The sequence below is a fragment of the Phyllopteryx taeniolatus genome, chromosome 7 (genome assembly GCF_024500385.1).
Source record: "Phyllopteryx taeniolatus isolate TA_2022b chromosome 7, UOR_Ptae_1.2, whole genome shotgun sequence".
In the NCBI taxonomy this organism is placed as follows: Eukaryota; Metazoa; Chordata; class Actinopteri; order Syngnathiformes; family Syngnathidae; genus Phyllopteryx; species Phyllopteryx taeniolatus.
In genome coordinates, this window is record NC_084508.1 from 6,511,609 (window position 1) to 6,531,289 (window position 19,681).

A 19,681-nucleotide genomic window follows, 5' to 3' on the forward strand; every position below is an offset into this window, starting at 1 on the left:
CATTTTTCATTTCTGCAAATAAATGCTCTCGATTACAATACAGTGGTGGTGCTCCTATCACAAACTATTTTGTAGCGTATTTTCGCTAAGAAAAATATCTCTAGAATTGTAAAGAGTTTGCGCATCATGCTTTAAAAAGGTTTATATGGCTCATGGTGTACCCCTTGGCCACCAGGGGTAAGTATATTAGACATCTGCACAACTGCTCTGTAAACTGTAGTGGTCTTTCCCCGCCCCCACAGATGAATACATCCATCCATCCATTTTCTGAGCCGCTTCTCCTCACTAGGGTCGCGGGCGTGCTGGAGCCTATCCCAGCTGTCCTCGGGGTACACCCTGAACTGGTTGCCATAGGAACAAACAACCATTCGCACTCACAGTCATGCCTACGGGCAATTTAGAGTCTCCAATTGATGCATGTTTTTGGGATGTGGGAGGAAAGCGGAGTGCCCGGAGAAAACCCACGCAGGCACGGGGAGAACATGCAAACTCCACACAGGCGGGGCCGGGGATTGAACCCGGGTCCTCAGAACTGTGAGGCTGACGCTCTAACCGGTCGTCCACCGTGCCGCCAGATGAATACATGCCTATGAGTATTATATTATCTGTCTTACATGCACAGTTTGTGTTCAGATAGATGTTGCTTAAATGCTAGTTTTATTAGTTTCACATTGTGGAATTTTCTAGGGCAAAGTTATGCGTTTTAAATACACGTGTAGTCTTCATTTTATTTAGTTGGACAGTAAACTTACTCTGCCAAACCACCTAGAGCACATCTCAAATGTTTGCTAAAACTAGTGCCTCTGCTCTAGTTTATCAAGATCCGAGCCTTGGCAGATTTTTTTTGTTTTGAGTTGCGAGCAAAAGTTTGGGCAGCGATCTTCATAAGCAGCAGAAATGGGAAAACTTCAAAAAAGAAGCCAAGTGCTTCCTTGCAGCTCTTTATTCCCATGTGGTTTACTGTAAAACTAAGTGTATTTAAGCAAACAACTTTTGTCTTACCAGTGTCCGCAAGCTTCACAAAACACCAAACCCTTTAAGCAACGCATATTTGAACAGTGGCGCAACACATCGAGATGGACAATAACACTCATGACTATACTATTAACTATTAGTATGTTTTTATAAAGTGCAATATAGTGCTACTTTAAATGAAAGTATTTGTTAGCATTTTATTGGGGCACTGGAACCGATGAATTGCAATTTCATTCATTTCGATCAGGAAAGTTGATTCGCAATACAAACGCGGTGACAGAATGAATCACTTATCTCAAGGCACCACTGTATTTGGGAGTCATGCTGTCGATTTCATGGAGTAAAACTAAAATGTTCATTTGACTCAAAACCAGCGAAACCCAAGAAACTGATCATTTTGCAGTGATCGAAATTGTTTTTCCCAGGGCAGTATAAATGCAGGGGCAATTGTGAATGCCCAATAATAGGCCAATTCTAAGTTTAGGAGGACTTTTTTTTTTTTGCTTTAACCATCATCGATGGCTGGTACCGTATGTGGCCCATGATAGCAAGTGATTCCCAACACAACCTTTTTTCCCAGTGCTACGACTGAATGGAAAAGTGAGAAGGGGGGGGGGAAAATGGAAGTAAGGCAAAGGAAAACAAGTACAATCCATTGGTCCTGATTGTCTCCATTTGGAGTCCTTACGACGCCAGGCTTCCGTTGCGCCTGGAGACTGCGTCGAACGGCGTGTCGCGCTCCTCGTTGGCGCCGTGCTCGTCGCTGCAGAGGAGTTGGTATGTGCCGTTGGCGTTCCTCTGGTCCTTGCGCACGGCGGTGGCGGCGAGCGCGGCCAAACTGACGTTGACGTCCTTGAAGGCGTGCAGCAAGAAGATGCCCGCCACAATGGTGAGGAAGCCGGCCAGCGTGCCGATGACGTCGGCCGCGCCCATGTGCCGCCACTCCTTGAAGAGGACGGCGGAGCAGGTGAGCACCGAGGTGGTGAAAAACACATAGTAGATGGGCGTCACCAGGGACGTGTTGAAGATGTCCAGAGCCTTGTTGAGGAAGTTGATCTGGGTCCCCACGCAGGCCACCAGGCCCAGCAGGAGGAGCCAGGGCAGGGGGGTACGCGCCACGTTGACGCCGCCCACCGCCTCCTTGATGGCGATGCCCAGGCCCTTGACGCACGACACGGACAGGGAGCCGATGAGTGAGCAGATGCTGATGTACACCAGGATGTTGGTCTGGCCGCGGCGGGGGGCCACCGCCAAGATCAACACCAGCACCACCGTCACCACCGCCGCGGCGAAGACGAAGAAGCCTCAACGACAGACAGAGAGAGAGAGAGAGAGAAAAGAATTGCGTAAAAACGGTGGCCTGTGCTCAGAAATGTTTGAAGAAACAGACGTTAAAGGAGCGATTGGCACAGTGTGGTACACGGGCTCCCTCTAGTGGTATGCGAAACAATCACTGAAATGTTCAAACCGTGCATAAATTACAGTAGCCTAATTTGGGGGTTTTTTTTTATTCAGTCTAGAACATTTGAGTACAGTTCAGTTGCATTTCACTTGAAAGTACATTTGCATTAATATTTTAGACCTGTTTAGCTCATTTTTAAAACGGTGTGCAATACATTTTAATTGAATCATTTAAATTGTTTCCTCGCCCCTAAATTTACATACAGTGTTAATGTTCAAACTGCATAATGTTGTAGTGGTTTACAATAATATTAAATATACTTTGTAGGCGTAAAACCTCCATCTTGTATTTAAATAATGATGGCGGTACTTTTGAACGCTAATTATTTTTTTAAGTGTAAAAACAAAAGTTTGAGAACCTTTGTTGTAGACGATATAAAGTTGGTACAATTTATGTAAACATTACCGATGGGAACAGTCGTTACATTTGCATTTTAAAGTACAGTTTAAAAAAATAATAATAAATAAAAAAAATAAATAAAAAAAAAGGGAAGCAAGGTGGACACAAATGGCCCAGCAGAGGGTTGAAATGTTCCCTCATGTGCATCATAGAAGCACCTTTTCCCCTCTGTGTTTCTATACGTTACTTGATTTATCCAATACGGCGTGCGGGGTACCTGGGTCGACCAGCTTTCGCGCCATGTCCTCCAGGCTGCTGATCTCCTCCTCTTTGGGGGCGTGGATGACCATGCTGGTGGAGCCCAGCACGCTGAGCAGGCAGCCCAGCTTACCGTGAAGGTTCAAGCGCTCGCTCAGGAAGTACGACGACAGCACCGCGCTGAGGACAAAAATCTCATCAAATCAACGGACATTTCAGTGAAAATAGGAAGAAGAAGAATTCAAAAGTTTCCATGTGTACCTGACCAGCACGCTGAGGGCGCCCAGGGGCGTGACCAGAGTGGCGGGGGCGAAGGCGTACGCCGCAAAGTTGGCGGCCTCACCTGCACCCACTGAAAAAGAACAAAATTCATAATAAATGAGGTTTTCATTTGATATTAGAAATGCTACTTTAGGGGCGCAACAACCTATTCAACGACAATCATTTAATCGTTCACAGAGACCTTGTTTAACTTAAAACTGTTCCAGTCCTCAGAATTTCAGCCACTGTGGCGCAATCCAAGCAGAGAATTGGACTGACGTATTTCCGGGTCACAGATATACAATATTAACAGACTTTCCTACGTGGCGGCCATGTTGAATGCGGGGCACTGACGTGGCGGCCGTGTGATGATGCTTCTATCTACGGTCTACTGTGCAGAGAGCGAGAGAGACTGGCATGGCTCTGAGGCAAACAAAACAGGTCTTTGGAGTCTGGAACAGTAACAGTTTTGGGGTTTTTGTGTCAAGCTGTTCACCTTTGGCAACTGATTTGGAACTCGGACGCACACTAATTCCTTGCAGCTCATGAAAGCCACTCGCCTATGATGAGTACTGTATGTCAACAACGCCGGCGTGGTAAGTTGGGATCAAATGTGAACCTATCCATTTTTCCTAAACCCCTACCGAAGTTCCACTGCATTTGACGTTTACATTACACTGGTTCACTTATTTCTGAAATGTGAACGAACAACTTGGAAGCCAAGCAGGGTTCCACTGTGGTTCATGCAAATGCAAATGTTTAAACCGACTTACTTGAAAGTAAACCTGCCCACCAAAGCCACTCCTTGAGATACGCATGACCGCCCTGACCTGAAAGGTGAACGAGAGGAAAAGCGGTTGTAAAGAAAGCACACGCTCGCTGCCACATTCCATTTGCATTGCCACATGGAAGTAAGAATTCCCTGTTGAGAAGAAGAAAACAAAAAAAACAATCAATCGGCGCCGCCCATAAGATCAAACAGGGTGTGGCCGCCGAGCTTAGTGTCATCAGCGGGTTGCAACAGAGAGACTGGAAGAGTCACACAAAGGCATAAAATGTCTTTAGAAAGGTATTGGTCAATTCGTGGATCAAACACCAGTTGAGAATTTGGCCGTTCACCTCCTGGTTAGAGAGGAGCAAAAAAACAAAGTCAAATTATGTCCAGCTGTATTTTAGCGTCATCCTGAAATTTCGTGCGTGATCTAAGCGGCACAAGTAAGCATCTGGTTTGAGTAAAGTGTTGCCGGTGGCTCATTCCCGCGCCAGAGAAGGGCGGTCGCAGGTTTTGTCCCGTACTTGCGGCTTTCCGGTTGCACAAACGCCATTTGCTGACGAGCAGGCTGCCAGCTAAAGTGAAGACACTTTTCCAAGTAGACCTTTTTGTCATGTTTGTAGACAACAGCAGGAAAATGAATGACTACCACTGAACTGAAACGATGACAAAAGCTTATTGTGCACGGCCAGATGAAGATCAGTGGATATTTCTTTTTTAGGTAGTGCCTTTGGAGTACGAATCTACATTTGACTCATCCACAGCAAAGCGCAACTTCTTTATTCCATTACAGGGCTGCTTAAATAAATCGCACGCCAGTAATTCAGTGCGTCTGCTTGCCATGTAATCTAAGAGGGGGATTTGCTGGATTTTAGCAGTCGTCCTTTTGGTTTGCCTTCAAGCTTTGTGTCCGTCACTTCTTGCCTGCATTCTTAGATTCTTTTTTTGTTTGCATAGAACAACGAATTATTGTTCTTTTGTAATTCCACACCACTCTAAGGCTACGTTCCCACTGCAGGGCATGACGCTCAATTTGGTTTTTGTGGGTTAAATCTGATCTTTTTATGTAGTTGTTCACATTACAAAAGCAAACGAGTCGACTTCTGAGGATGGAATGAGTCTGTGGCGTCACACGCACGCAGGACGTCACGTTGGGTATGCGCCGTATTTACGCAAGTCCATTTTCTCGACAGTCTGTTTTGTTGAACACTTGCGACGACGTATCGGTCGGATAAGCGTCGGATACATATGCGATTTATAGCCACACGCCAAAGACGACTGGGTCGGGGCGGACTAGGAAAAAAATTGGAATTGTACCGTTCCCATGGACAAGGGAAAAAACAAATCTGACAACGTCAAATTGGGCAAAAAAAAAAACAACAACATTGGAGTTGACCTGCAGTGTGAACATTGATATGACAATTTCAGCGATCATTTTTGTTCTTGTTCTCCGGCTTTTGAGGAAACGTCACTTCGAAATTCTTATCCTTCGTCTCGTAATGCCGGTTCAAATTGTAAATAATCACAGCTGTAATTTCCTGGCATATTAGGCACATTAGTTTTGTGCTAAATGGGGGGCGGGGGGTAGAAGGAATGCAAATCTTTCAGTCTCTTCTTTTTTTTTTTTCAATTGCCGATTTTCTAACTTCCCACTTTCCTTTTCGAGCGTTGTAAGATTCTCACCCGCTCGCATGGACCCCTTCCTGGCCAGACGCAGCAGGCCTTTCTTCTTGAGGATGAAGCTGCCTCCGATGAAGACGCTGGAGCTGATGGCCAGAGCCAGGCCGATGTAAAAGTCGTACTTGCCCCGGTCCAGAGCCATTCCGAAGCCGGACGTGCTGCTATTGCCGCTGCTGTCGTCGTCCCGCGTCACATTGACTACCAGGCAGCGAAGAACTTCCTGCTGGCCAGAAGCGCAGCTCAGGTTGAGCCACACGCCTGAGAGAATAAAAAATAAAAAATATATATATATATATAAAGAAGAGAAAAAAAATCATGCGATAGTAGAAGCAGCCACGCTTTCAAGCTAAATTCTGACAGGATAATGTCGTCCCGCATGAGCAAAACAAGAAAAAACTACACCTTACCTTATTTGCCTGTATGGTTTCCCCCCCCCCAGATAAAACTGATTTTCTCAACACGGGAAGCTGGTCGCTTGCAGCCTGGCACGAGACGACACATTCGCCACGCATCGCGCTTAAATTCTCTTAAATAAAGCCACGGATGGGGAATATCTTGCTTTCCCGAATCCGTTCCATGCTCGTCGTTAAAGCTCCCTGGTTCCCGTCGCTCCTGTCCCTGTTTTTTTGTTTTTCCACCTTAAGACGCCAAACATCTTTTTAATGTACTTTTATTTTTGTTTTTTGTTTTTTTACATTGTGTCATCATCCGCAGATGTTGGAAAAACAGGTAAGTGGCTTATTTTGATAAAGGAGTAGAAAGTACAGATATCTGTAAAAGGTCGTCAGAAAACTGAACACTTAACTACAGATACATTTCATTTAAAAAAAAGTACTTTACAGTAACAAAGTATTTGTAGTTTTTCTTTTTTTTTTTTTTTTTTTTTAATAAATACTACCCACCGCTGCTGACAGGTGTGGAGGGCATTTCTTTCTGCCAGGTGGCAAGCCAAGCACTTAAGCTGAACTTGTTTCAACTCCACAGAGGCGTACACCGAAACATTCTCTTACGACTGGAAAGAATGAACCCACCGTTTTCGCTACCAAAAGTCCAATTGGGCCCCGGAGACGACGGCGAGTCCACCACCGCCTTCACGCTGCACTCCATAATCTCGTTTAACCGGCTGTTCTCTTCTGTGGAAACGCCACGGCCGCCACCCCCCCCACGCGAAGGAGTCTTTTTACAGCTCGTCACGCGCCGCGTTATGTTAATTAAGAGCCTTTCTTTCTTTCTTTTTTTTTGGGGTTTCGTCTTCCTTCATCGTCGTGAGACATTCAGGTGACCTCGGCAGGTGAGCTCAATTAGCTTCGTGGCTAGCGCGCGTCCCGATACCGGCAAAGGTTTTGACTTATTTCCGCGACATTCGCGAAAAACATGTAAAATAATCAAGTGATATCAGGTTTAAAAAAAAAAAAAAGATTGGTTTTGAGTTAAATCGGACACAAACCCGCACTGCTCCACACACGCGTTAGCTTCCCTAGCATGACGTGCTAACTCCGGCTAGCCAAAGTCGGTCAACAATCCCTTTTAGAAAAAACAAAAAACCAAAGCTACTTTTATTTTTGGATGAATGTGCTGCAAAAGTACCTTTCTAAAAACACTCCACCACAACCGGCCGAGTGAAGCTCTCTCATACACACGGCCGCTTCGGAACCATCGCAGCCTGCGCCTCCACAACCGTCCAGCGGCGATGACGAGTGGCTCTGGCTCGCCGGGCGGACTCGGCTGCTCCGGCCGCCTGCGGGAGAGCCGGCAGCGGCCCCACGCTCCGCGGTGTTCACGCGTGGAATCACACGCTCCGCCCCCACCCCACGCACACGTTATAGCTGACTACGCAGTCAGCATTTCCCATTCTTGATTCAAACAATGGGGAGAATATTACTATGCTATCCGCTGTTTTGTTGTACTCGGGACAAAGCGATGTCTAATTTAAAAATAGTGCTTCGGTGCCATCTGCTGCATCTTGGTGCCAAGCAACTATGTTGAAGTAAAGGGGAGGAGCTTAATGGATTCACGCCATAGCCTTGTCTAATAGGAAGGGGAAGAAAAAAAACACTTTGCTGCCATCTAAAACCACTTGGAAACCTTTTTGGGAGAGTCAATTAAAAAGGTTTACAATTGCTTATGGATGCCACAAGATCGCAAGCAAAGCACTACATTAAGCTCCTCGACTGTCTGCTTTGTCAGTTGTTGTTGGGTTTTTTTCAGTTATCATGTACTCACACATATGACAGGTTAGTTCACTTTATTTTGTATATTTATCCAAACATACAAGTCATTGCCAATGGCAAAGAGAAAAATTGTGAGTACTGCAAAACATACTTCTAAAAGGCAAGGCACTCTGTGCTTCAATAGAGGGAAGGAAAAAATGCAATTCAATTCAAATGTGCTGCACATAAATAAATAAAAATACATGAATATTAAAAACACAGTTCTTAAAAAGATGAAATGGATTGAACTTCAAAGTTAAATACAAATGAAATGTACCGAGGCAGTCAACCTTTCACATACGACAAGAGGGAGTCTAATGCATTCAGTGCGGCGTTTTTCCGTCAAGCGAAGCCAAGACGATTTGAGCTGAAACTGCGGTGGAAAAGCTACGCTGATGCCCCTTTTCCATTGCACACTAGCGACTTGGCTCCACTTGCTTAAATCACCTTTCTCGTGGTGGAGAATTTTCTGTCATTGTAACATTTCCGCTAGGGGTTTGTAAGTGTTTAGAGGATCATAAAGCATCAACACCATGCATCTAGAACGTACACAATCTGTAACAATGACTGTTATTGCCGTACATTATTCAACACAAACAAAGCACCTTCACCTGAGTCTCATCAATACAGTAGTATTAGCTAGCATACTAGCTTAAATAACACGCTGGAACAAACTGAAGCGATATCATATATGGACAAACAAAGAAACGTTATTAAAAATCGCCTTTTGCCATTTAGACGCGTTAATAAATGTAAGGGAATGTAGGAATTTGCGAATGCTGAACAAAGTCTATGCAAGGGTTACACATGTGTCACATATTCACTGTAGACCCGAGCAGTGCAAAAGCAAAATGTGTTAGTTCACACGAAGTTGGGTAAAAACACAAAACTAGGTCGTCTTGGTTTGCGTCCAGGCGAACCGCCAATATTGCGGGGATTCGCTCTGGACCCGAGCAGCAGAAAAGCAAAACGTGTTAGTGTCAAAATGTCAAAAGAGCCCATATCACTGCGTCTTTTCGGTTTGCTTCCAGACGAGCGAGGCTTCCTGCGATAGCCGCAGCAGGGCGACGCCCACGCACAACGTGACCAAGCCGCAGAGCGCGGCCAGCCAGTCGGCCGCCGTCGGCGCCGTCCGCTCCTTGAAGAGCAGCGCCGACGACACCAGCGCCGCCGACGTGAAGGCCGCGTAGTACACGGCCTCGAACACGCGGGAGTCGAACGCCTCCAAGGCCTTGTTGATGTAGAACAACTGCAGCAGGACGCAGGCCCCCAGCGCGGCCAGCAGGCCCAGAAACAGGGCGACGGCCGGGCCGCCCGAGAGGAGGTCGCGCGCCGCCACGCCCAGGCCCTTGCTGCAGGGCACCGTGAAGCTCCCCAGCAGGGAGCAGATGGCCGCGTACGTGCCCACGTTGGGCCGGCCGTAGGCGGGGGCCGTGCGTCCCATCAGCGCCGCCAGCGTCAGCAGCGCCAAGAGCGCGTAGGTCACAAACACTGGAAGGACCACACAATTGCATAAAAAGACCTTCACTACATGCCCCGCCCATCACTAGAGCACATTCATTTGTTCCAGCCCCTCAAAACAATCCCAAAAAATCGTGTTACGTTTAGTTTGAGCTTATCGCTGACCGCTGAGCTTGCCCAGCGAGTGAACTGAACGAGGCGACGGAACGGCAAAGAGGCTGCGGTCACCTGGGTCTGCCAGCCGGGCCTCCAGCTGGCGCGCCGACGTCACGCTCTCTGAAGCGGGCGCGTGCAGCACCAGCACCGCCGAGCCGCAGCAGCACAACACGCATCCCAGCTTGCCCGCCGTATTTAAACGCTCCTCCAGGATACGGGACGCCAGCACGGCTCTGGAACACACAAGGGCACAATATTAAGGGACACTAGTCTCTTGCCCTGCCTCAACCCCTGACATCGGGATTTTGGCCTGTTTTACTGCCCCCGCTGCCCCCGCCACACACACACACAAAAACACGTTTTTGTTTATTTTATTTGATAAACTCTAAGTTGAATTGGCACAAAATATATTTGATTGAATTTTATTTGAGAAAATAAAATATAGATATTAAATATGTGTTTAATTGGTCCAAAATACACTTGCTTACATTTATATTAAAAAAAAAATACAGGACATGTGTAATGGGTCTAAAATGCACTTTTCTATTTTATTGGAGAATCTCTGAGTTGAATTAGTCCAAAATACATTTGTTAAGACTCTGATTTGAGAAAATACGTTTAAATATGTTTATGGTCCAAAATACACTTGTTACAATTTTATTTGAGGAAATCTGTTTAATTGTTCAAAAAGAAACAATTTGTAGATCTTATTTTAAGAAAATCTAAATTTAATTGGTCCAAAATACCTGTTACAATTTTATTTGACAAAATCTGTTTAATTAGTCAGAAATACACCATTTTTTATTTAATTTGACAAAATCTAAGTTTATTTAGTCCAGAACACACTTTAAATCGTATTTGATTTAATTAGCTGAAGTTTTACTATTTTTACATTAAGTTTGAGAAAATATCCCAAATACACTTTTTTGTTGTTTTTATTTGAGCTAATTAAGTTGAATTTTTACAAAATACATTTGTTAGAATCTTATTTGAGGAAATCTAAGTTTTATTTTGGCAAAAATACATTTGAGAAAATATACAATAAATTAAATTGGTCCAAAACACATTTAACAATTTTATTTGAGAAATCTATTTTCAATCACTCCCAAATATATTTTTTCAAATGTTATTTATAAAAAGAGAAGATGAAATGGTCAAAAATGCACTATTTTTAGATTTTATTCAAAAAGACTGTTAAATTGGTTAAAAATACACTTTTTTTTCCCTAATCACTGACCCTGATATTTTGATCTAAAAATGATCATTAAAGTCTTCCTAGCTTTTAAGCAGGAGCGGCGAATCTACGGCCCAATTGTAAAAGCCTTGTAATATAAGCTCTAAAAATGGTCATAATAAAAAAAAAAAAAAGTGAGGGTATGAATGCATGTACAGTACGCATGCACACTATACTCATTCACGTACCCAAATAGAACTCCAAGTCCCCCCAGCGGTGTGACGATGACGGCGGGGGCCGCGTTGTAGGCCAGGAAATTCCCAATTTGACCTACGACCACTGAATGACATGGGAAAATGTGCGTCAATGTATTTAAACATAAATGTGCACAACGCAGACAAGGAAGGCTCTTTGTGTCGCTGAAAGCGTGACAATGTACACACACACGCGGTACAGTGAACCCCCGCCTATTCGTCAACTCACATACTTTGTTTTTTTTCCCCCCTCTGGAACCTAACCCACAACTCTATAAAACCCACTTATTCACAAAAAGCGCACAAAATATGAAGATAGGAGCAAATAGTTGTTGGTTAGGCTCCAAAGGAAAAAAAATTCAGGAGCAGGTAAGTTCGCAAATAGGTATGGTATAGACCTCTCACACATAAAAAAAAAACAAAAAAACTAACATTCACCCAGCAAAAAAAAAACACACAAAAAACAAACCTCTCCAAGACATTTTTCTTCCTCATTTAAACGGCAGGGGTCGCCAAACTCACTGGACAGCGTGCCGCTCCACCACACCACATCTTTCAAGTACGAAACCCCTAAAGGAAATAAGAATAGTCAATGTCTGAATTCGGCTCAGTGCATCCGTTTGAATTGATCGCATAGTCGCGTTTAAAAACATAATCAAAGTTTTGTGAGCTTTCATCCACTTTCGTCCAATCTGTACCTCGTTGGCGTGATCGTAATATCCCCTTCTTCTGAAGCACAAATGTCGAGCCGTTGATGAAACTGGAAATAACCGCAATCGCTATACCGACAGCTGGCTTCGAGGCGACATTCGGCTCCCAGTCTGAAAACATTTCGATATGCTAAGTTTATTTTCGCCCAACTACTTCTGGAGAAGGTTTTCTGGGCTCTCAATGCCGGGATATTAGGACCAGGATGTGGAATGGTGCGCATGCGCAGTTGGCTGCAATTCAAATTTATTTTTATTTTTTAAATTTTAGCTAAAACAGACTTGAACGACACAAGGTGTACAATATCAATCGATAAAGTTACATCATTCTGGATAATTATTAATTGTGAAAACTCGTTAACACAAGCGTCTTCACGTAGATGATGATCTAATAACAACATTATTAAAGGTCATTTGAGTAAATTAGTTATTTGAGACATCGCGTGGACATCGGGGTCACTGCCTCTGGATTGGCAGACTGGGGTGGTGGTCACCGCCGTCATTCTTCAGTACTTTTTTTTTGTGACATATTTTTTTGTGTTGCGCCGTTCGTAAACACCAAATGTCGTATGTCGACTCCATCTACGTACAACGATTCCGCGAGCCTCGGTCCCGCCTTGAATTCGGAAGAAACGCTTGCTTTGTGTATCGCTGTGCGCCGAGCGGGCGGAGCGGCGGTTCGTAACGCGAGCCTCCCGTCACCAACTCTACCCCGCTTCCCTCGGGCGGCCCCGCTTAGCTAACACAAACAAACGCAATGGAGCTACGTAATGTGTCTCCATGCTTCGTGCTCCTGTCGGCGACCTGTCAGTCAAGTGGAAATAATGCAGTCGAGTAGCTAAGGAGAGGACGGCGAAGACGTCAGCGGAGACCCGCAGGTAAGTTAAAGGGCTTTATGGTGAATTATGAAGTCGTTTAATTGGAGAAAATCAAACCAACAACAAAAAAAAAACGTTTCCCTCGGGGTTTCCGACCCGGGCTAGCATGACGATTGCTGGATTAGCATAGCTAGCCGTGGCTAACGTTGTGTTCCAATTGCGGCAGGCTACTTTAGCTTTAGCCGGGGAGCCGCAGGGCTAGCTACTTTGCAGCGTTAAGTCTACCTCAATATTAATATGATTTTTGGATGCGGCTACGTCGTGAAGGGTTTCACTGTGGCAGTCCGGCTTGCATTGTAAAGCTACGACGATGATGCTTTAGCTCAACCCTCCCATCGTTATGTCACGAGAAATACATACACACATAAACAATATATTAGCGCATACATACATACATACATAAGCATATGCAATGCATCCCTGCCGCTAATTTACATATTAGCTCGTGTTAACTTTCAACGTCTTATTCGCGCAACGATGCAACGACCGTGTGACATTCTCGTCGCGATTAAAATAAAAAACACCTAAATATAGACGCGGCCACGACCTATTATTTATTTATTTTGTATTAATTTGTTTGCGGGGGGTGGGTGGTGGGGCAGCAGCCTGTAAACATCTTGTGATTGAATTTCCGAGTCTTGCAATCATATGATGAGATCAGTGGCCCGTTACGGTGGTGTTTACGTGATATGCATGTAATAAGTTGCGTGTACGTTCACTCCACGAGCTGCAGCGGTTTGTTGTCATGTCTGCTGTGTGGTTGAACTCGTATGTCATCTGATTTATATTACATGAAGTCATCGTTTTTCTTTTTATGTTCGCAGGTTGGCTGCGTTTGCAGCCGAGAGGGGAGGGTGGGTGAGGATGCCTTCTCCGTCTTTTAACCTCGACGCTCAGAGCAGATTCCATGACAAATGGCTCAAGATAGATTTACAGGTATGTGACACAATAATCCACAAAGGCATTCTCCTGTCATCAAATTATGGTCTACAGTCTCATTGCTAAGAAAGCCCTTGAAATACTCATATTGTTTGTTACAATGTACCGTTCTGAGTAATCATGTTCAAGGATGGTAGACAGAATCGCCCAATAGGAACACATTATTACGAAAATGAAGTATGAAAGTGGCACTCGCCAAGGTCAAGGCGCATATTTTTGAACTTCTCTCTATAAGGTAACAGCAAATGTCACATTGATGTGCGGTAAATATCCATTATTGAGTCATGTTTTTTTCGTGTAAAATTCATGTTTTGTCGGTTTTGTATGCACGTGATGCATGGTTCATTTTATACCTGTGTTTTGAATTCGTTTTATTTTTCCAATTCCAAAGTCTTTGAACGCCCGTCTGAAAAAGGGTTTGCATATTCAAATATTAAAATGCGTGGCGTTGTCCAGCCACCCGCGTCTAACATGGCGGCAGTTGCTTTCAACACAAAGTTCACACAGATTTCGCAGCTCTTTGAATTCAGATAACGAGATGCGTGGTTGAATGTTCTATTTTTACCTTAAAATACTCAGCTGAGAGTTTTCCAGTGGGCTAAAAAAAAAAATGTTAACATGTTTATCGACAAATGAGTCCGCCAGCCACACTGGATTACTTTTAGCTCAGCCTATCAGGTCATGTGAAAGTGATCACATGTAAATGTATACATATCCAGTGTAAATATATATATATATATATATACACGCATGCACAGTATGTTGATTTGTTATTATTTTTGAAGTGGCTTCTTTCCTGTGGTAGTGGGCCTTCTCTGCAGAAGGACTGAGCGAGATGTGGAACGAAATGGTGAAGGATGAGGAGATAACGTTCAACGGAGAGGAATCGGCGTACCCAGGTACGACACAATCTTGGCACGTTAACATTTATTTATTTTATTTTATTTTTTATCAGGAACAGCAAAAGGCTCTGGGTCAATTTGGCCCGGAGTGCGTTTAATTATCCAAAAGTGTCAAAAACAACAACAAAAACATTCAATAAATAGTGTTCTCTCATTAACCCCATTCCTAGTTGTATTTCATTGCAAACATGTTAAATGTGTATGCTGGTTACAGTTATCACCACTAATGTTTTTATAATACATTTTTAGAAGCGTTCAGTATTTTCATGTATTTGCTGTGGCTTTAAAGTCACGCTACGTATTGCTGTACGGTTTACACCCCGAGTCCATAAAGATGTCGCAAGTCTCGCAGAGTGGAAATGACTCACTGGCAGCAGACTAGTCGGGTCTGAATTCTTTGATGCGACGCAAACTCAGTGCTCACCTGCGCCATACCTTGCTGTCTTCATGATTTGACCTGTGTGGTAGCCCGTTTCGTTGGCAGACGAGTTGGGTCTGAATTCGTTGCTGCAACGTGGACATATTGATCTGCTAACATCGCGCACATGTCAAAATGGTTTGAAACAATACGACGCTCGCTTCATGTTTTGATCTCTACAACAGCCCATTTAGGTGGCAGACTAGTTGGGTGTGATTTTTGTTTGGTATTTTTGTACCCGCACTGTACTGAATATGAACCCAAACTTGACATTAAAACTAATGAATTTGCCGTACCATTACACCTGTAACACAAAAACGACACAAAATGGCGCCTCTTATAAATACTACAACTGCCGCCTTCTAAACGCTGATCTATGCTAACGATCCTTACGGCCACGCAGAAGACTGCTCGGGCTGCTTCGGAGGTCAGAAGAAGGATGAAGCCAACGACAAGGAGAAGAAAGACGAGGAGGAGGCGGCGGCGACTGCGGCGTCCGCGGCCGTCCACCGTTCCATCATCGAGACCTGGGACTGGGGGCGGCAGCCAGGTGAGACACTCGGCCACGTCACCAGTGGTGCTTTGCGGATGTGTGCTTGTGCAAGTCGGCCGCTTTGTTATTTGTACCCCTGCCCAGTGTCATACATTGTGGGTCGTATTTACTCATGAGACTGGGTGGGATGCCTTTTTGCTGCATGGAGATAAGCTTCGGGTTGAGTATGGGGCTGGCGTGTGGGGGTGGGGGCGTAACAGTGTTGGAGGACTGCTTCTTACTATTGATTCAGGAAATGACATCATCGGTAACCGGATCGCCGCATGGATGAGCGCTCTGCCATCCGGGCTGAGGGTTCAAACGGCACACTTCCTGCTCATCCACACCCACTCGTATCTCGCACGGCAGCAGTTTTCAAACTAAAATAAATATTGATGTGGAAGTCGCCTGACAGAATGGTCTGGCTGCCATACTTGGCTGGCTTCCGGTTTTGATTGCATCAGTCGCTCGTTTAGGCGGCAGATTAGTTGGGTCTGAATTGGTTGATGAGATGAGGAGCCATTGATTATGTTAACTTTCAAAATGGTCGCTCATCATCATCATACTTTGTCTTTCTTCCTGTTTTTATCGCTTGGGTAGCCCATTTAGGCAGCCGACTAGTTGGGTGGGACAGAATTAGTTGTTGTGATATGGGCATATTGATATGCTAACTATGCTCACCCAGGCAACCACACTCCAGATATTCTTGGCTGGAGTTATTTTTTGTTCTCAATGGTTACATATCAGATCTCCCTCGTCGATTTGTTTTCTCTCCGCAGCTCATTTAGGCAGCAAACGAGTTGCATGAGTTGTTGTCTGCTGTCAAGGATCCAAATGAAGGATGTGTTCTTTGCTTTAAGACTTTGTCACTCCACAACTTTAGCTCGTTGACTCAACTGTTGCGTCCATGCGGGCGGCCAAGTGGCGCCGATTGTGTGCTCACCGTGCATCCTGACGGCTGTGCACAGCTGAGGTGATGTTGCTCCCGCAGCCTCTGGCCATTCTGGCTTACGTAAAAGATTAAGTGGATTTCTGAGCGGCTATTTTGACCGTCTTGTCTTTCCCCTCAGCGCTGGCTGCCGTGACCGCGGCCAGTACAACAAGGTCCTGCTGCTTTAATATTCATTGAGTCAAAGACTGTGCTCCAGCTGTAATTCTTGCGTGTGTTGGATGAATGAAGGCAGTTGAATTGCTGGTGTCGGCTGCTACCCTCTTGTGCTGTGAGTGATATTAAAAGCACCATTGTAGTCTAAAGCAGTGTTCCCCAACCTTCTTTGCACCAGTGACCGGTTAGGAGTCGGCATTTTACTCACGGACCGGCTGTGGTGGCGCACACACATGCATCTTCTTCTTTCCCTTTGGGCTTGTCCCTTTAGGGGTCGCCGCAGCGCGTCCTCCTTTTCCATGAGAGCCTATCCCCTGCATCCTCCTCTCCAACGCCAACGGCCCTCATGTCTTCCCTCACGACATCCATCAACCTTCTCTTTGCTCTTCCTCTCGCTCTCTTGCCTGGCAGCTCCATCCTCATCATCCTTCTACCAATCTACTCACTCCCTCCGCTCATGTAGGTCACCCTATCTTCGTGCCTCTTCTGGAAAAAAAGTGTTCACTACAGCCATTTGCATCCTTGTTGCAAAGTCTACCACCATCTGTCCCTCCAAGTTCCTTTCCTGGATGCCGTACTTACCCATCACTTCTTCATCACCCCTATTTCCTTCACCAACATGTCCATTACAGTCTGCACCAATCACGACTCTCTCTCTCTGTCAGAACTACTTCGTCAGGCTCCTTCCAGAATTTCTCTTTCACCTCTCGGTCACATCCTACCTGTGGCGCATAGCCACTAATCGCATGATACATAACACCCTCAATTTCAAGTTTCAGCCTCATCACTCGATCTGATACTCTTTTCACCTCCAAGACATTCTTAGCCAACTCTTCTTTTAAAACAACCCCGACTCCATTTCTCTTCCCATCTACACCAATGTAAAACAAATTCAACCCTGCCCCTAAACTTCTAGCCTGACTGCCTTTCCAACTGGTCTCCTGGACACACAATATATCAACCTTTCTCCTAATCATCATGATTTTCCTGTCATAGTCCCAACATTCAAATTCCCCACATTCAGTTCTAGGCTCTGTGCTTTTCTCTTCTCTTTCTGCCGAAGAACCCGCTTTTCAACTCTTCTTCGACTTCGACCCACAGTAGCTGAATTTCCACCGGCGGCGTGCAGGTTGTACTCTTGGTACAGTATCCTAAACGATTGAAGGCTGGCTGTGTGTTTCCAGACGAGAAAGAGCTGAAGGACTGCCTGATGGTGCTGGTGGACGACCAGCAGAAGCTCTCGGCCCAGATGGCCAAGAGCACGCTGTCGGCGCGACGTCTCTGCCAGCGGCTGGTCATCCTGGAGCGCTACCACATCTCGCTGAGCTACAGCATGGTCGAGAAGGACAAGTTCTCCTGGAAGTTCCCCGTCAGCTCCCCGCGGCCCGCCGCTGACAATAAAAGGTATTGCGACACACGGCGTTACACAGTCCGAATGTGGTTTCTTCGCTATTGAGTGCGGTGTTTATTCTTTCAGCCCGCGTCCGGACAGCAAAAGCGTGGAAGGTTTGGCCGTGGTGGGCTCCAGGGCGGCGCTCTCGTTCGCCTTTGCCTTTCTGCGTCGGGCCTGGAGGTCAGGTAAGAGAAGTTCCAGTGTGCGGGGTTCTGCAAAGAGTTTTTATGAGTAGTTAGTTTTGCTAACGTTCGAAATTTCAATCGCAAGTGAATGGTATCGCAGATGTAACGGTCAATCAAATTCGCAAAGCAAAAATTATGTTTCAGATAAGCCGTAACAATGCAGTATATACCAACATGTATCTTGTTTTACAATAATACTTAAGTATTTTATCATTTTATTTGGTCCTGCCTATGGCTAAAAAGTAACGCGTGGAGTCTCTTGGCCAAATGTGCCAAATGCACTGTGCTATGTTTTCCATTGTCAGTGCGCCATCCGTTTATGAAATGCACCTCGACCCTAACCTTGGCCTGAAACCCTTCTTTTAAATCCGAACCATTTTTTTCACACCCTCGCCCTGTTTTGAAACCCAAATCTGTCATCTCAATCTCTGGCAAATCTTAAACCCTAACCCTGGTTTAAAAACTCTCAATCGTAAACTCCAATCTGAAACCTGACCGTGGCTTCAAACCCTACTTTTAAATCCTGACCCCAGTTTGAAAGCCTAACCCGTGGTTTGACACCCTAATTTGAAATCTTCCCCCTTGTTTGAAAGCCTCATCCGGGGTTGAAACTCAAATCCTACTTTTAAATCCCAGCCCTTGTTTAAAACCCTAACTCTAGCATGAAACCCTACTTTGAAACCTGAACCCCTAAATCCAAAATCCTGACATTTATCCCCTGATCCCAGGTTTGAAAGCCTCCTTTGAAATCATAACCCCAACCCTGTCTTGAAACCCCATTTTAAAACCTTGACCCTTCCTCGAAAGCCTAACCTCGCCTCTGCTTGCTTGGGCGCAGGAGACGACGCAGACCTGTGCAGTGAGCTCCTCCAGGAATCTCTGGACGCTCTCCGCGCCCTGCCCGAGGCCACGCTGTTCGACGAGGGCACCGTGTCGTCTGTGTGGTTGGAGGTGGTCGAGAGGGCCACCAAGTTCCTGAGGTGAGCAGGCCGCTAGCGCTCCTTTTGCGACACCGCACTAAGGACCCGCTTGCGTTCTCACGCGTTCTCGTCTCCCCCGTGGAGCAGCGACATCCACGGAAACGCCACCACCAAGGCCAACATTCCTCTTCAGGACCAGCACCTGGCGCTGGCCATCCTGCTGGAGCTTGCCGTGCAGAGGGGCACGCTCAGGTACCCTCACAAACCAGGGTTTTTCCTGGCCCAAATCGAGGCAGTACCATTCTGATCGTTCAGGTCATTCACTGGCTGTGAACATTTATATTCGTCAACTGTTTACGATGTCATGGCTTTGAGAGCCACAGATGTCCCGGAATGAAACCTACCTCCAGGTGTATTCTTGGCCCACATTCAAGGCCAACTTCTTGTGTGCAGTCAGCTGCTGTCCGCCACCCTGCTGCTGCTGCGCCTGTGGGAGAGCGGCACCCGAGAGATGGACAACGAGCGCTCCACCCAGGGCACCAGCGCTCCGCTGCTGCCCCTTCTGCAGCGCTTCAAGAACATCTACAGTAGCAAGGACGAGCCCGCCCCAGACGAGGAGCCAGAGGTCGGTGTCATGTCTCACAATTACAATGGTGGAACGCATCGGGTTTTGGCCTACAATCAGTTTTCCCCAGAGGAA

The 19,681-nt window shown here is 45.7% G+C and overlaps 3 protein-coding genes across 8 annotated transcripts in view; 1 reads left to right on the forward strand and 2 right to left on the reverse strand.

The window, feature by feature from the left end:
• Positions 1-928: 928 nt before the first annotated feature.
• On the reverse strand, positions 929-7,540 carry nipa2 (NIPA magnesium transporter 2). 3 transcript variants are annotated; one of them, XM_061779352.1, is made up of 6 exons: positions 7,335-7,540; positions 5,751-6,005; positions 4,069-4,125; positions 3,296-3,386; positions 3,054-3,214; positions 929-2,279 (listed from the first exon to the last, which is right to left on the reverse strand). In XM_061779352.1, exons 2-6 carry the CDS (start codon positions 5,887-5,889, stop codon positions 1,660-1,662), a joined length of 1,068 nt encoding a protein of 355 aa, XP_061635336.1. In that variant the 5' UTR covers positions 5,890-6,005; positions 7,335-7,540; the 3' UTR covers positions 929-1,659. The 3 variants fall into 3 exon arrangements, with proteins under 3 accessions (XP_061635336.1, XP_061635334.1, XP_061635335.1); XM_061779350.1 differs by lacking the exon at positions 7,335-7,540 and adding an exon at positions 6,779-6,925; XM_061779351.1 differs by lacking the exon at positions 7,335-7,540 and adding an exon at positions 6,650-6,776.
• A 437-nt stretch (positions 7,541-7,977) lies between these two features.
• nipa1 (NIPA magnesium transporter 1) lies at positions 7,978-11,953 on the reverse strand. Its single transcript, XM_061779354.1, has 5 exons — positions 11,701-11,953; positions 11,525-11,572; positions 10,997-11,087; positions 9,647-9,807; positions 7,978-9,448 (listed from the first exon to the last, which is right to left on the reverse strand). The coding sequence occupies exons 1-5, from the start codon at positions 11,831-11,833 to the stop codon at positions 8,961-8,963; spliced, it is 921 nt and encodes a 306-aa protein (XP_061635338.1). The 5' UTR covers positions 11,834-11,953; the 3' UTR covers positions 7,978-8,960.
• Positions 11,954-12,213: 260 nt separating this feature from the next.
• The window catches only part of herc2 (HECT and RLD domain containing E3 ubiquitin protein ligase 2), a 53,602-nt gene continuing 46,134 nt past the window's right edge, over positions 12,214-19,681 (forward strand). For 2 of the 4 annotated variants that reach the window (XM_061779348.1, XM_061779347.1), the window contains exons 1-9: positions 12,218-12,587; positions 13,412-13,523; positions 14,332-14,425; positions 15,250-15,396; positions 17,668-17,887; positions 17,961-18,061; positions 18,900-19,041; positions 19,129-19,233; positions 19,435-19,606. In XM_061779348.1, the coding sequence (XP_061635332.1) occupies positions 13,452-13,523; positions 14,332-14,425; positions 15,250-15,396; positions 17,668-17,887; positions 17,961-18,061; positions 18,900-19,041; positions 19,129-19,233; positions 19,435-19,606 (1,053 nt within the window). In that variant the 5' untranslated portion in view covers positions 12,218-12,587; positions 13,412-13,451. Of the gene's footprint in view, positions 12,588-13,411; positions 13,524-14,331; positions 14,426-15,249; positions 15,397-17,667; positions 17,888-17,960; positions 18,062-18,899; positions 19,042-19,128; positions 19,234-19,434; positions 19,607-19,681 lie in introns of all 4 variants that reach the window. The other 2 variants (XM_061779346.1, XM_061779345.1) reach the window with 2 other exon arrangements.